The sequence below is a fragment of the Lepus europaeus genome, chromosome 9, assembly GCF_033115175.1.
Source record: "Lepus europaeus isolate LE1 chromosome 9, mLepTim1.pri, whole genome shotgun sequence".
Taxonomy (NCBI): domain Eukaryota; kingdom Metazoa; phylum Chordata; class Mammalia; order Lagomorpha; family Leporidae; genus Lepus; species Lepus europaeus.
In genome coordinates, this window is record NC_084835.1 from 100,688,231 (window position 1) to 100,703,060 (window position 14,830).

Genomic DNA, 14,830 nt, shown 5'->3' on the forward strand with positions numbered 1-14,830 from the left:
TACTCCCAACCTGTGTGTACTGATGGTCCTCTTCCCCACTTAATGCCGTATAATTGTTCAGACCTGCTTAATGCCACTCTTAGGATCATTGGTTACTATCCTCACTCTGTCTTTTATGACCTTGTCTAAATATGATCAGAGTCGGCAAACTTGGAAGGTTTCCATAGCCTTGGCAACTCATGACGACAACCTAGGATGGTTACTGGCGCCATAAACTAGAGTGTCAATTTGTTGGGTCAACAACAGGAGCCACTGTGCACTTGCTCCTCATGTGGGATCTCTGTCCTTAATGTGCTGTACATTGTGATTTAATGCTATAACTAGTACTCAAACAGTATGTTTCACTTTGTGTTTCTATATGGGTGCAAACTGTTGATATCTTTATACTAAATTGATCTTCTGTATATAAAGAGAATTGAAAATGAATCTTGATGTGAATGGAAGGGGAGAGGGAGCGGGAGAGGGGAGGGTTGTGGGTGGGAGGGAAGTTATGGGAGGGGGAAGCCATTGTAATCCATAAGCTGTACACTGGAAAATTTATATTCATTAAATAAAAGTTAAAAAAAAATTTAAAAAAAAGAAAAAAAAAATTAGTTCTCTCAAAAGTTAAAAAAGAAAAGGATTAGAAAAGAGAATATCATTATTGTAAATCTATTCTTTTTAATTATGATCATATTAACATGAAAAAAATGCAAAATCTTTTAAAAAGAGGAAACAAAGCAATTAGGATTAGTGTGTGCATGAGGGCTAAGATGACTTGAAACAATTTAATACTTAGTTTAGCAGAAAAATTAATCCACTGGGGCTTAGTAGACCTTGAAATTTTTTAAAATTTTTTCCCAAAGAAACTTTTTATTTAAGAAATGCAGATTGCTTGCATTTCTTAAGTACAACTTTAGGAATATAGTGATTCTTCCCACCATTTCTGCCTTTCCACCCACACTCCCACCTCTCCTACTCTTTCCTCTCCCATTCTCAGTCCCATTCTCCACTTAGATCCATTTTCAGTTAACTTTATTTGCAGACTAACTCTATACTAAGTAAAGAGTTCAACAAGTTGCATACACATGCACACACACAAAAAATACTATTCCTCAACAGTTGAAGCAGGACTGTACTAAGTCATTGCATCTCGAATTTCTCTTTTTTTTTTGAGAAACTTAATTAACTTTTTTTTAAGATTTATTTATTTATTTGAAAGAGCTAGAGGGGGGGGTCGTCAACGGCCAGAGCTGCACTGATCCGAAGCCAGGAGCCAGGAGCTTCTTTCAGGTCTCCCACTTGGGTACAGGGGCGCTAGGACTTGGGCCATCTTCTACTGCTTTCCCAGGCCATAGCAGAGAGCTGGACAGGAAGTGGAGCAACCGGGTCACAAACTGGTGCCTATATGGGATGCCAGCGCTTCAGGCCAGGGCGTTAACCCACTGTGCCACAGTGCCGGTCCCGAAACTTAATTAAATTTAAAGAGGCACCTAAGAATGATACATCTTTGTGAGCAATTATTTATAACTATAACTTACGAGACATAAGACTCCATTTAATACATTATAGGAAAACATGTCCTTGAGAACAAATGTTATCATTAATAAAGGGAGCACATAAGAAAACAAGCAACAGAGTTGGACACTTAGGAATAACTAAAACTTATGAGGCATAAGAATACCCTCCACTTAATAAACTAAAATGAAATAAATCTTTGAGAACAAGTTCTACTGTTAGCTCTCATAATACAACTCTTTGAAGACAGAGGTCCTGCATGGAAAGTTAGCACACAGTGACTCCTGTTGTTAATTTAACAATTAACATTCCTATGTATGATGTCAGTGATCATCCAAGGCTCTTGACATGAGCTTCCTAGGCTATGGAAGCCTTCTGAATCCAAAAACTTCATCAAAATTTAGACAAGGCCATAAGCAAAGTGGAAGTTCTCTCCTTGCTTCAGAGAAAAGTCCCTCCTTCTTTGATGACCCTTTCTTTCCACTGAGGTCTCACCCACAGAGGTCCTTCATGTAGGACATTTTTGCCACAATGTCTTGGATTTATGTGCCTGAAATGCTTTAGTGGGCTATTCAGCCAGACCAGAATGCCTCAAGTGATGATTCTGAGTAGTCCTTGACTTTATAATCTGTTGACTATTACTGAGCTTTTCCCAGGGTTGGCCTAAGAACAGAAGAGGGTATCTCTAGAGCTAACAGTAGACCAGTATATTTTTTTTTGCATTTTTGTCAAGGTTGAGCTGCTGCCATAGCCATGATTGGCTTCATACAGACAGGTCCACTTAAGACACCAGAACTGCATTACAGGAACATTACTCTACTTCATAGCTGAGTGGATACTCCCAACTGTGCAATCCTGTACCTGTGCTTTCTGCTTCACTCAAGGTTCATCCTCACTTCCTTTACCTGGTTTTCTATTTGTTTCAATTCTGTCCTTGTTACCTTGTCTTATTTTTCTCCTTAAGTCTAAAATATTTTCCCTCAGTTGAGATTTTCAGACAAGGATAGTTATTCATAGGCTTACTTTGCCTTTTTATTTTGCCTTATCTTGTTACAATAAGTTACTACCTGCAAGGTACTAATCATTTTGGCTACAACATTTCAAATCCTTAAGTGAATTACTAAAGTAACCATCATGTGTAATGAATTGTGTGAGTCAATTACTACTCCACTTGTACATGCATACAAACACACAAATAGGGGGTCTGGTGTTGTGGCTCAGTGGATTAAGCCATTAACTGTGACCCAATATAAGCACCTGTTTGAGTCCTGACTACTCTTCTCATCCAGCTCCCTGCTGAAATACCTAGGAAGGCAGCGGAAGATGGCCTAAGTACCTGGGATCTTGTCAGCCACATGGAAAATCTGGATGGAGTTCCAGGCTCCTGCTTCAGCCTGGCCCAACCCATCTCATTAGCCATTTGGGAAGTGAATGAGAAGATAGAAGATCAATCTCTCTCCCACTCTCCTTCTCTCCTCCTTCTCTTATAACTCTGCCTTTTGAATAAATAATGAATCATTTTAAAAATAAAAATTATTTAATCAAGAAGAATGTTCAGTGGGTTAAACTGCTGTTTGCAATGCCAGCATCCCATATCCAAGTCTGGAGTTTAGTCCTGGTTGATCTGCTTCCAATTCATCTTTCTGCTACTGTGCCTGGGAAGGCAGTGGAAGATGTCCAAAATGCCTGTGTCCCTGGGAGAAACTTGGTTGTAGTTCCCATCTCCTGGCTTCAGCCTGGTCCAGCCCTGGATGTTAGAGTCATTTGAGTGAACAGGCAGATGGAAGATCTCTCTTCTCTTTTCTCTCTTTCCTCTCCCCTCCCTGTCTTTCAAATAAATGAATGAATGAATGAATGAATGAATCTTAAAGAAAAAAAAGAAGCTTTCAAGGTCATAAAATAGCAATGTGTATATTGCAATGTATATAGCTGTGTATATCCATGCATAGTTATTCACCAAGTAGAATTTTATGTTGATTTACATGACTGCTTATGTTTGGCATGGGGGCAGAAATTAAATGTTCATACAGGAACAAGCAGGAGGTAAATACAAATGAGTATGAAAATACACCGAGGATATTTTAAAAGCTTCTGAGAATCACATATTCTTTTAATCAGAATCAATGGATAGATTATATGCTTTCTCACCAGTTTGCTTGTAATTGATGAATCATGTGCTAAGAGTAATTATGCAAATACGTCTGGGACCAAGAAGGTACAGAAAATATTCAGTAAAATTTGAAAAATTACGCAGAATGCTTGGATCTATTCTTTTCTACTATTTCCCAGTGAGATTTTTATTGTGTAAGAGGATTTCCCTATGACATGCAAAGACCAAAAGTAGTATTACACCAGTTCTTAATTCACCTTACATTTGGTCCTTGCATTTCATGGGTGTTTAGAGAACAAATGAAGAAATGTTTCCCTGAGGCTTGAAGAATATTGGTTAAAGCAAAAGATATTTAATGTTACAAGTTGTTCTTTGCCAACATTGACTATCAGGGCTCACATAATAAAAGTTGTCATGAATTGCATAACATACAACCCCCACACATGCATGTATACACACACAAATACAAGCATACTTATATGTGTTTGTTTTTTATAATATTGAGTGTCCTCTAAGTGATAATTCTGTAGTTCTCTTTTGAGATGAACTGTTTTTATATTTGTAGTAGATACTGCTATTTTAAATTTAATGTATGCTTGGATTATTTTCCCTTAATATATTCCATTTCAAAATTTTATGGTGATTCTTTGTCGCTAAAATGCACTTTTTGACATCTGAACATGTTAACCACATTTAATACTATGAATTGTACACATACTTCATAAGCATTCTTCCTTGATTTTTAAATGCTAGACAAGATGGTCAAAAGAGCTGTTTTTATTTACTATACAAAAATTCAGGTTTATACATGGAGTGTCTATGTGGTAAAGGTTTAAATTGCACTCTCCACACCAGACAGACACATGCACACACACTTTTTCCATGGTTTATGAAATCCCCAGTGGTGAAGTCGTGACATTTTCATGGAGTCTCATCTCATCATCAGGGAGATTGTTAAAGTCTCTTGAGGCCAAAATGTTGATATGAAAAAGGTAGATAATGTCTCAAAGTTGGAATATAATTAATTCTGGAAGCATCTTTTCACCAAGTACTCTTTCTTTATTATAAACATTTATTTAGTAAATATAATTTTCCAAAGTACAGTTTATGGATTACAACTTAGGTTGGTGTTTATTGTTTTAAACAACATATTAATACTAGTCAAATTTCACTTTACTGGAAGAGTGAAAAGCAAACTGAGAATTTCATTTTCCCGTTCATTGTTTCATAAGCCATTTCTGTATAAACCATTCATGTTGAAGAACACCGGACTTGTAGGTTAGACTCAATTTTTCAAAGCTAGGAGAAAGACTTGGGGGTAGTTTATGACACAGCAGAGAATGTTCTGATACAACTTTGAGTTAATGTGGAAGGTCAGTATGGACATTAAATCAAGGTGAAGCTATTTTCTTTGAAAGTATTAAGAAGTGAGAGAAAACATCAGAGCCTCTCTACCCCCAGCTGCTACACTCAATGGATTTCCCAAAAATTTGAAAATACAGCGTCTCGTTTAGTATTCTGAATTTTCAAAGTAAGAAGCAAAGTCAAGGACAGTTCAGTGTCCACAATCAGCCCTACTAAAGAGCTAGAAGTCAGACTCAGAGTTTCTGATATTCTCTCTCTCCCCAGTGAATTTTCCCAGATCGTCCTTCGTATATTCACCCTTTACCAAACTTAAACTGGAAAACCGTTTGAGGTATTGCCACCACATCATTTCCCTCAAGGATTTATGCTCATGTCATCAGCAACAGGAGTTTCTTCGAAAATCTTCTAAGCCCCAGTGGGGAAGTGTGATAAAAGAAAGCCAAGACAGCAAAAATGTTGAGTTGCTATTTATAGCTTATATATTATTTACTGCAAGTCTTGAAATTTCCAGTGGGTTCTTCTACAGTTTAAGGCTACACTGATAAGGTCTTTCAACACGTAGATATTGTCTTTAATCATTAATGATCATTGTTTGATAGACAAAGAAGGAAAATGGATGAATCCATACTTCATAACCACTGTACTTTGACTTATTTTCTTCCAGAGCATTTTTTCAAATTCAGAAAAATCACTTTGTTATTTTTTGTGGAAATAATCCATGTGGATTTAAAGTTATTTCCAAATCTCAGGATTCTGTATATTCTTCCACAAACAGAAACAACTGGATAGATAGGTACAAATATGTTATATTAATGTTCTATATGTATAATATATATATGCGTGTGTGTGTGTCTTTTTTAAAGTTCATGTTTTCACTTAAAGGTATAGGATATAATAAAATTCCTGCTATGAAATATAGCATCTCTCATAGCAGTTTATCATTCTCATTCACTGTCTCATTTATCCACTTTCAGCTGTTTGGTACTCAGGTATTTGTTTTTCCCTACTCAAGTTTGTGACAGTGGCATTCTCTTCAGTAACAATTATGTTCATGTGTTTAGTGTTATTACCTTATATAAGTATATCCAGTACTCCCCCGAGAAGTCCTTCCAGTATAATACTTATCTTTTTGACTTGATGATACTCTTAATTGCCTGAATTTTGTCTTTAGCTTTGTTTTAGAAAGTGCAATATTCTCTGAGCACTTTTGTGATTGAGGATGTGGCTATTTATATAAAAGATTATATATAATGTTCTTGAGTGACACTGCCTCATTGCCTTCTGATGTTGAATATTATCATATCGGAATCTGATTCCCCTTATGTTTTTTCTTTATGGGCTTTGAAATAACTCTTTACTTTCAAGTACATTAGTTTAATTTATGTGTATCTTATTATTAAGAATTGCATATTTAATTTCCTAGAAACATGGAAAATCTTTCAATCTTAAGATTCAGAGTTGTTTTGCAGGGAAATTATCCTAGTATTTTGCCTGTGAATATTTATTCTGTCCCATCAGTAGACCCAGGAATACCAATTATTTTTCCAACACATCAACTTTACTTGTTCTCTTCATATATACATGTGGCCCTAATTACTTTCCTTCTTTTTCCCTCTTATCTACATTCAGTATGATTATCTCAAGTGTGCCCTATGGTAGTTACTTGATTTGCTGTGGTGGCTGTTATGGTACTTGTGCCTTCTAATTTATGTATTGCTTCTGCAATGATGTTTTGGTTCTTGATTTATTTCCTTAGTCCTCTACCCACTTTTTCATTCCATTCTCTTGTGTTATCATCTAGCCTTTGACCTCTAGTTCTAGTGAATTAATTTTCATATTAGATGAACCCATTATATGATGCAGCTTGAAAAATTTACTTCTGTTCCTGTCATGATATTTTCTTCTGGGTTGAAAGCTTTCTTTCTTATATTAAGTCAGTCTCATTTCTCCCTCCATCCCCCATCACTCTCTGTCTTAGTCTGTTTTATTACTGTTGGTTATATTACAATATTCAGTATAGGTATCTTATATCTTAATCATATGTGAGTAGTTGTGCCCAGAAATTCAGTTTGTTAATATAGTAGAAATTACTTCTTCATTTATTTACCACTCTTTCTCAATCCCTTGAGCTCATGTTTGAAGGCTGAATGTTTGAGGATTGATGCATTTTTAAATAACCAGCAGAGGTGGTAGGAGGGTGGCTTCAGCTGAAGCAGCATTGGATCTCTTTTACAGTACTTTGCTGGCTTCTGTTGTTTCCTAATCCTGTCCTTGGTAGAGGGGATTGTAATCAGTTTTCCAACCAACTCTTCAATTCATTGGTAATCCAAGAGTCTTTACCATGGTTAAAGTAAACATCATCTTTTATGTGTTTCCTCATTAGCCATTACAACTTCAGTGTAGTCAGAAAAGGAAAAATCTAGGCTATCTATAGATTTATCATTGGCCTATGCTTGGAGTTGTGAGCTGAATAATTAGATTTTTGCAAAAACTCTGAGGCAGTCTCTAGGGTTTAATGGCACTTGGGGAATTAAATCTTTCTCTCTCAACTCCAGAAATGTGTGTGTGTGTGTGTGTTCTGGGTCTTAATTTTCATTTTATTAGGCATTAGAGGAGGAAAATTTAGTTATGTGTTTGAATGAATCATTTTCTTCATTAACTGTACTAAAGGATTTTCTTATAGAATATCTACAATTAATAAGAAACTGAAAAAACAAATTTTCTCCAATAATTTAATATAATTCTTCAATGCACAGTTTATAGTATACAGAATCAGCTCTCATGCATGAAACTTTTATAGGCTTATAGAATAGTCACATATTTTAACTTCAAATACTAGCAGGACATACTAAAATATATTTGAACAAAAATAATAGGATTCAAATTTCTGTCATTTTTCAGTATTAGTAACACTATAATTTTTTTAGCTATTAATATCATAAATGTAAAGTATGTGTGAGTTAACATTTGTAGCTTGGTTTTTAAATTTACTTTAGATCAAATTGAAAATTGAACAAAGAAAGGTATGTATAAATTATGTTTATGGACATATTTTTGTGGGTATTTTTCACACATGATATTTCAAAGATAAGTGTTATGTGTAATGGCATGTGTTACATAGGAGTATAAAAGAATGTAAATACATCTAAGAATTTATAGAAATACACATAGATGTGTAAAATACACACACATGTATACATTCTATATGCATACAAACTTAATTGTTATAGCATTGCCAAGTTTCCTGAAGCCCACTGATAGTTCATGAATCAAAGGCATGGCAATGACATCGGTATGCATACTGAAATAGGATTCTGAGATAATCATGCTATTACTTTTATCACTGGTTTGATCCTTAAAGAATTGTTCTTCCAATTTGGTCCTGGCTCTACAATTAAAGAGAGAAATGGAAAGCTCAGTCAGGATTTAGAGAGAAGCAGCCCTGATTACAGAAGGAGCTGGAATTGAAGAAGGATAATGGGATTATTTGTCTGGATAAAGAAAACTGTGCAGAGAGATCTGAAATCATTTCCTCATATATATAAAGGACTCTAAAGGTTGAAGATCAGATGGTTTTCATCCCACGGCTCTTAAAGCAGAAGAATTGGAAGGGAGGAAGAATTTCTCAGCATACTGTAGTCAAGTAGCACTAATGAGGCATGGGAAAAATTAAAAATGTATCAATTTTAATTTTTCTGAGTAAAATATCTTTGCCAATAATGCCATAATACCATATAGTTTGATACACTCTAATATTCAGTTACTATAATATTAGAAGAAAAGCTACTGTGATTTCTTCAGTGTTGTTCCCCAGTAGCCTACTGTTACTACTATGTATCAACAGCCAGCAAATGATGGCATGTCAAGTAGTTGCTCTGTCCGTTGATGAAATTGGGTTGTTGAAGCCCCTCATTATTATTGTGTTATAGCCTATGTCTCCCTTTATATCCGTTAACATTTGTTTGAAATATCCAGGCACCCTGGCTCTGAGTACGTATACATTTATTATAGTCACATCATCCAATTGATTTGATCCCTTTATCATTCCATAATTCCTTCCTTTGTCTCTTCAAACAGTTTTTGTGTTAAAGTCTATTTTGTCTTATATTAGGATGGCTACACCTGTATGTTTTTGTTTTCCATTAGCATGGAATATCTTTTCTATTCTTTCACTTTCAGTCTGTCTGTATCTTTATTGGTGATGTGTATTTCTAGGCAGTATGTATCTGTTAATTGGATAATTTAAGCCATTTACATTCAAAATTATTGATAAGTAATGATTTGGTCCTACCATTTCTCCATCTGTATTTCTATTGTTTTCTTCATACTTTCTTTGTGTTGTTACTAGGAAATTTTCTGCCTTCATATTCTTCCAGAATGATGAATATCATTCTGTTACAACTATGATACTTCCTTTAACACAGGAAAGAATTTTAAGATTGAGTTTTAAGAACTTTAATAAATATTTCAGGAAAACAACAAAGCTCAGTCTTTTTTCCAAGTAGCAATGCAGCATCATTTTTGCTTTTGATATTTTGTTTCTCATAAGAAATAATATTATTTTTGGAGGTATCATTTTTATGACATTAACCAAACTTCTCATTTATACTAATATCACTGCAGCAGATGGTAGAAATGTACATTTTATTCTGTGAGTTCTTAGCATCAATAGCAGATGTTTTTGAGCATGTGCTGAGGATGAGGTCCTGTAGTAGGCACTGAGATGTGAAGATAAATATTAGTCCTTTGCTTGCTGTATAGTTCCTGATGGCTGACAACATACCCTGATAAAGCAATGTATTTCAGAAAACATGAGACTTACATTCATTGATGATGTATGGTATTGCTGCTAGATGCTTCTACTTCCATGCAGGGGGAGGGGAGAGAAATCACTCGTTAGGACAAAATATGACTTCCTGGGAGCTTCTACTAGCACTCTTATTTTCTAGAAGGCAATGAACATCAAAAATTGAACATTTCATTTGGTGTAAGGAAAAAGTTTTACTGATAATGGTGGGAAAGAGCAAAATATACACAAATGAGCGAAAATCAGTACTCATTACTCACTGAACAATGAAAAACAGACTAAAAATGGCTACTAAAATGCATATGCATTTCCTATATGAAACACTAATCACAGCTACTTTACTATTAATTTGACTCTGAGCAACGTGTATGGTCAAATTTGATAAGACGCCAAGTTCTCCTGTGGAAGAGGAAGAATTTTACTTTTTAAAATTTTCTTCTCCTAGGCAAAGTTTTGAGGGACTGAAATGATGAGATTCATTGGCAGAGATGCGTTCTATTTATAACTTGCTTTGAATTGCAAATTTCCATCATGAAGCCACTACTTTGATGGTAATTTAGAAATTCAATAAATTAGTGTATCACATATTATGAGAAAATAATAATTTGTCCAGAATAGTAATATTTGGGTACTAAAATAGATGTTGCTGGAATAATAGGAGTATGTCCAAAGTAAATATCATACAGTGATTTTTATTTTGTATCACTTCAGCCAGTTTCAGCAGGGAGTGATTCTACCATATTAACTAAATCCTTATGAAACTCTGGAGTTACAGGGAAACTAACCTTCCTCATTTTATGCTCTGGATTATCTGTGACCTATCAGCTTCCTTTTATTTCTTACTTCCTCATCATAACTTCTATGGCATTATGTATTTTTCAGTGTGTAGGTCAATTGAAAACAAATAACTTGGGTATTCAGAATATTTTTTACCATTCTTTTCTAAAATGTTGATTTTTTTTTCTTCTTGTGGCAAAACAGCATTAACTACAACTGTTGAATTGCATGTGGGAAAAAAATAAAATCACGTGTTATACAGGAGTTTGAATATAATAAGCTACAAGTCTTTGGAATGAAATGAATTATAAATATTTTCTATACCAGAGCAGTGTTTTAAACTCAGTGAAGACCTCACCAGGCAGGTTCTCATCCCCACCCACTCACTTTTATTTTTTCTTTCTTTGCAGTTCCACCATGGTTTTTAAATCACCCTTCCAACCTCTATGCCTATGAAAGCATGGACATTGAGTTTGAATGTGCAGTCTCTGGAAAGCCTGTGCCCACTGTGAATTGGATGAAGAATGGAGATGTGGTCATTCCTAGTGATTATTTTCAGATAGTGGTAATTATCTTTCTTCATATTAGCTTTAAATCCCATCCATTGTTTAATTTTTTTTTTCACTTTTCTTTCCTGGGAAGAAGTTTCCTATTGGGAATTTTTAATGCCAAGAAAATTATTTTAATGAGGCTAGTGATTTTCAAAGACAAAAGGTAAGAAAAAGTCATCAAACACTCCAACCCCCTTCAAATAAATAAATGAAGAGGAAATGAAGAAGAAACACAGGGCCTAAGTCTATTCAACCTAGTTCTAGACCATATTAAGTTTTTTTCTCTTTTCCCCCTTTTTCCATTGTTTTCTCTTTTCTTTAATAAGATTCAATAAGATATGCTACTTATGAATATGGTATTCTTACTTTGATAATACAAATAGCTTTTTTTCTACTACCCTTCCATGAACAGTTGAGAAGGCAGTGGGGATGGAGACAGGAAAAGTGGTGGTAGCAACAGTAGAGGTGGAGAGGTGGAGAAACCACATATTCAGAGTTGAAATTAGAAATAATTAATCCTAAGGATAATAGTTGTTCATATGATTTCCCATAAGTCTCTGCCCCTAGCCTCTGAGAGCTAGTATGACTTAATTCTACTGCTTTCTCTGAGTTCTCTTACAAGTAACAAGTGCTCAGAACAAACTATTGTTACTTTTGCTGCTACTGATTTTGCTCATTGGAAAATGCTCCATGAAAACTTTCCTTAGGTGTTTGTTAGCACAGAAGGTTCTGATTTCAGAGAGGTGAGAATATGAGAAATATAAAATGTATTTTCTGAATAGCAAGGAATTTCACAGCTAACTGAAAGTATTGTATGGCCACTTTTCTTAGGTTAAAGAAGTGAATGGAATCCCCATTGAGGAGGAGCCGTCCCCTAAACCAGGTGTCTCAGACAGAATGGGCCTAGAACATAAGCTCCATAAAGTCCAGGCACAAGCTCTCCTCTCAACATTACACTGCCTCTTTCCCATCAGTGAACTTTCAGAAACTTTTTAATCTCTTTGTGCATGCATTTAGGCATGCTATAAAAGTCCTTAAGGAATAGATCCATGAAATATATCTTTATCACTTTTATTACAATTCACCATTTTTCATTTTTATTAGCATTTGTCTAATTGGTGGGAACAGAGTAATGACTGGAACAATGTAAGTTTTGAATGCCACAGATTCTGTTCCTTTGAATGCAGCACTATTTCTACCTCCTCAGAACTAGAAATGACCTGCTATTGGGCAACTTGAAAAGTGTTGTATATGCTGAAAATATATGCTGCTTGCATATAAAAGAAATTGCAGAGTGCCCTTAAGGACACATGATAAAATGTAACATTTATTTTTCCTACAGTTTGAATAATTTTTCTCCCAGCATGACTCATTACAGCCAGCCTATTTAAGCACTTTTTTCTTAAGGTGAATGAAAATGTACAGTGTGTACACTATTTGCATTAAATTGTGCTTAGAGTTATTTTCCCAATAGCTCCAGAAATCTGCGAGTCATTTTCAGTAGTGCATATAACATTGAGCACAAATAGTAACTTATATGAAAATTGTTAATTAGAAGTTAGCCAGCTTTATCTAAGAATTTTACATCAGCCGAGAATTGACTACAAGCCACTAAAAACAATTAAGAATTCCCCATGAGGTTATATTTATCTCTTAATGACTTCGAGGGAAGTGATTTAACACGTTTTACTTACTGAACTACTTCTTACACTAATACTGAAGATAAACTGAGTTACTATAATTAAATGCTATCGCTAGATCATTTTATCAGCCATCCTGAAAAAGATGGTGACTCAATTTATGTAAAAGAGGAGTTAACATTGTTGTATTTAATCTATGGTTTGCTGAAGGTGAAACATTTCAGTCATAGAATAACAGCACAGATATGAAATAACCGCTCTAGCCCCCTCTCCAAAGCACCAAAAGGTTATTTGTCAGAGCATGACTAATTTTTAAAGGATTTTACCAATCTGTTCTGGGTAAACACTTTGAGAAAAAAATCCAACCCTAAAATTCTTGTTCTTTGGATGGTGCAAAATTCAATGTTTTGTTTTTCTTTTTTTAAATTTTTTAATTTTTTTTTTTTATTTTTTGACAGGCAGAGTGGACAGTGAGAGAGAGAGAGACAGAGAGAAAGGTCTTCCTTTTGCCGTTGGTTCACCCTCCAATGGCCGCCGCGGCTGGTGTGCTGTGGCTGGCGCACCACGCTGATCCGATGGCAGGAGCCAGGTGCCTATCCTGGTCTCCCATGGGGTGCAGGACCCAAGCACTTGGGCCATCCTCCACTGCACTCCCAGGCCACAGCAGAGAGCTGGCCTGGAAGAGGGGCAATCGGGACAGAATCCAGCGCCCCAACCGGGACTAGAACCCGGTGTGCCGGCGCCGCAAGGCGGAGGATTAGCCTAGTGAGCCGCGGTGCCGGCCTGTTTTTCTTTTTTAGCTTTATTTTTCTTGAATAGCTCTTGAACCTGAGCTTCCATCAGTACCAAGCAGAACAGTGATTTCTTTGGAAGCTAATCACTGTTTCTTCCGCATGTGATAGAAGACCTTCCTGTTGACTGCTCATTTAAATATTAAGCTCGATGTGTAGTTTTATGAAAATATTTTTGTTACAGAACTAGACTGAGCTGATGCCCAATGAATTTGGAAAAATTATTGGGAACATGTGACTTTTCCAGGAGGCTTAGGACATAACCACAAGGCTGAGAACCCTCAAGCCTCCCTTCTTCTCTCTTCTGGAACATGTTATAAAACTGTAGACTATGTTAATTTTGTCACTCTGAGATTTTTCTTCTTTTGAAAACATTTCATGTCCTGTTTCTTCTCCTTTAGGGAGGAAGTAACTTACGGATTCTTGGAGTGGTGAAGTCGGATGAAGGCTTTTATCAATGTGTGGCTGAAAATGAAGCTGGAAACGCCCAGAGCAGTGCACAGCTTATTGTCCCTAAGCTTGGTAAGATGACGAAAACTTCGCTGTAGTACCTGTAATTGCAATTATGTGTAGTTCTTTTGTAAAAATCATTATCATTTTCCTTATCTCTTTATTTCAATATGAAATCAATTACTTAAACAAAATATACATGTATGTATTGACAATATGTTCCTTCTAGTGAATTTATATATATATATTTATATATATTATATTATATATATTATATATTAAATATATATATTTATATATATTATATATATATATATAATGTCTCGAGTTAGGTAAAATCATCACAAACAATAGTGCCTCTGTTTACAATAACTGCTAAATTATTACCTTCTCCCTCTTTTATAGCCTGCCTTTCACCCAAGTGCTCCATATAATTATGAAATATTTTATATGTATGTATCTTGTACTCACATATACATTAGGTGTGCATTTTAGTTATATAAATTTACATTCATGCATATACACATATATAGTTAAATTTAAAGACTACTTATATACTTATACATTGTGTTGAATCAGTGGAAGTTGGAAGACAAAGACAAATAGCTACTTGACAGCAAAGTTAATTTTCTCTTCTTTTAAGTAGATATGATTGTCGTTTTTGTTTAACTGGTAAATTTTTTATTTGGCTTTGATTTTATAGTCTTTTGGAGGTATACTATGATGATATATGAAAGTTAGCAAAAATTACGTTAGGCCTTTCATATAATATCCTGATGACAACACAGTTCCTGTGATGAGAGAGCTTGAGGTGGGAGAACACTAAAAGGAAGAATGAACTC

At 35.2% G+C, this 14,830-nt stretch overlaps 1 protein-coding gene across 1 annotated transcript in view; it reads left to right on the forward strand.

Moving 5' to 3' along the window:
• Nucleotides 1-14,830, forward strand: part of DCC (DCC netrin 1 receptor) — an 824,910-nt gene that overhangs the window by 339,117 nt on the left and 470,963 nt on the right. Inside the window, exons 9-10 of the mRNA XM_062200029.1 lie at nucleotides 10,967-11,121; nucleotides 13,940-14,060. Coding sequence (XP_062056013.1) covers nucleotides 10,967-11,121; nucleotides 13,940-14,060 — 276 coding nt within the window. The remainder of the gene's footprint in view (nucleotides 1-10,966; nucleotides 11,122-13,939; nucleotides 14,061-14,830) is intronic.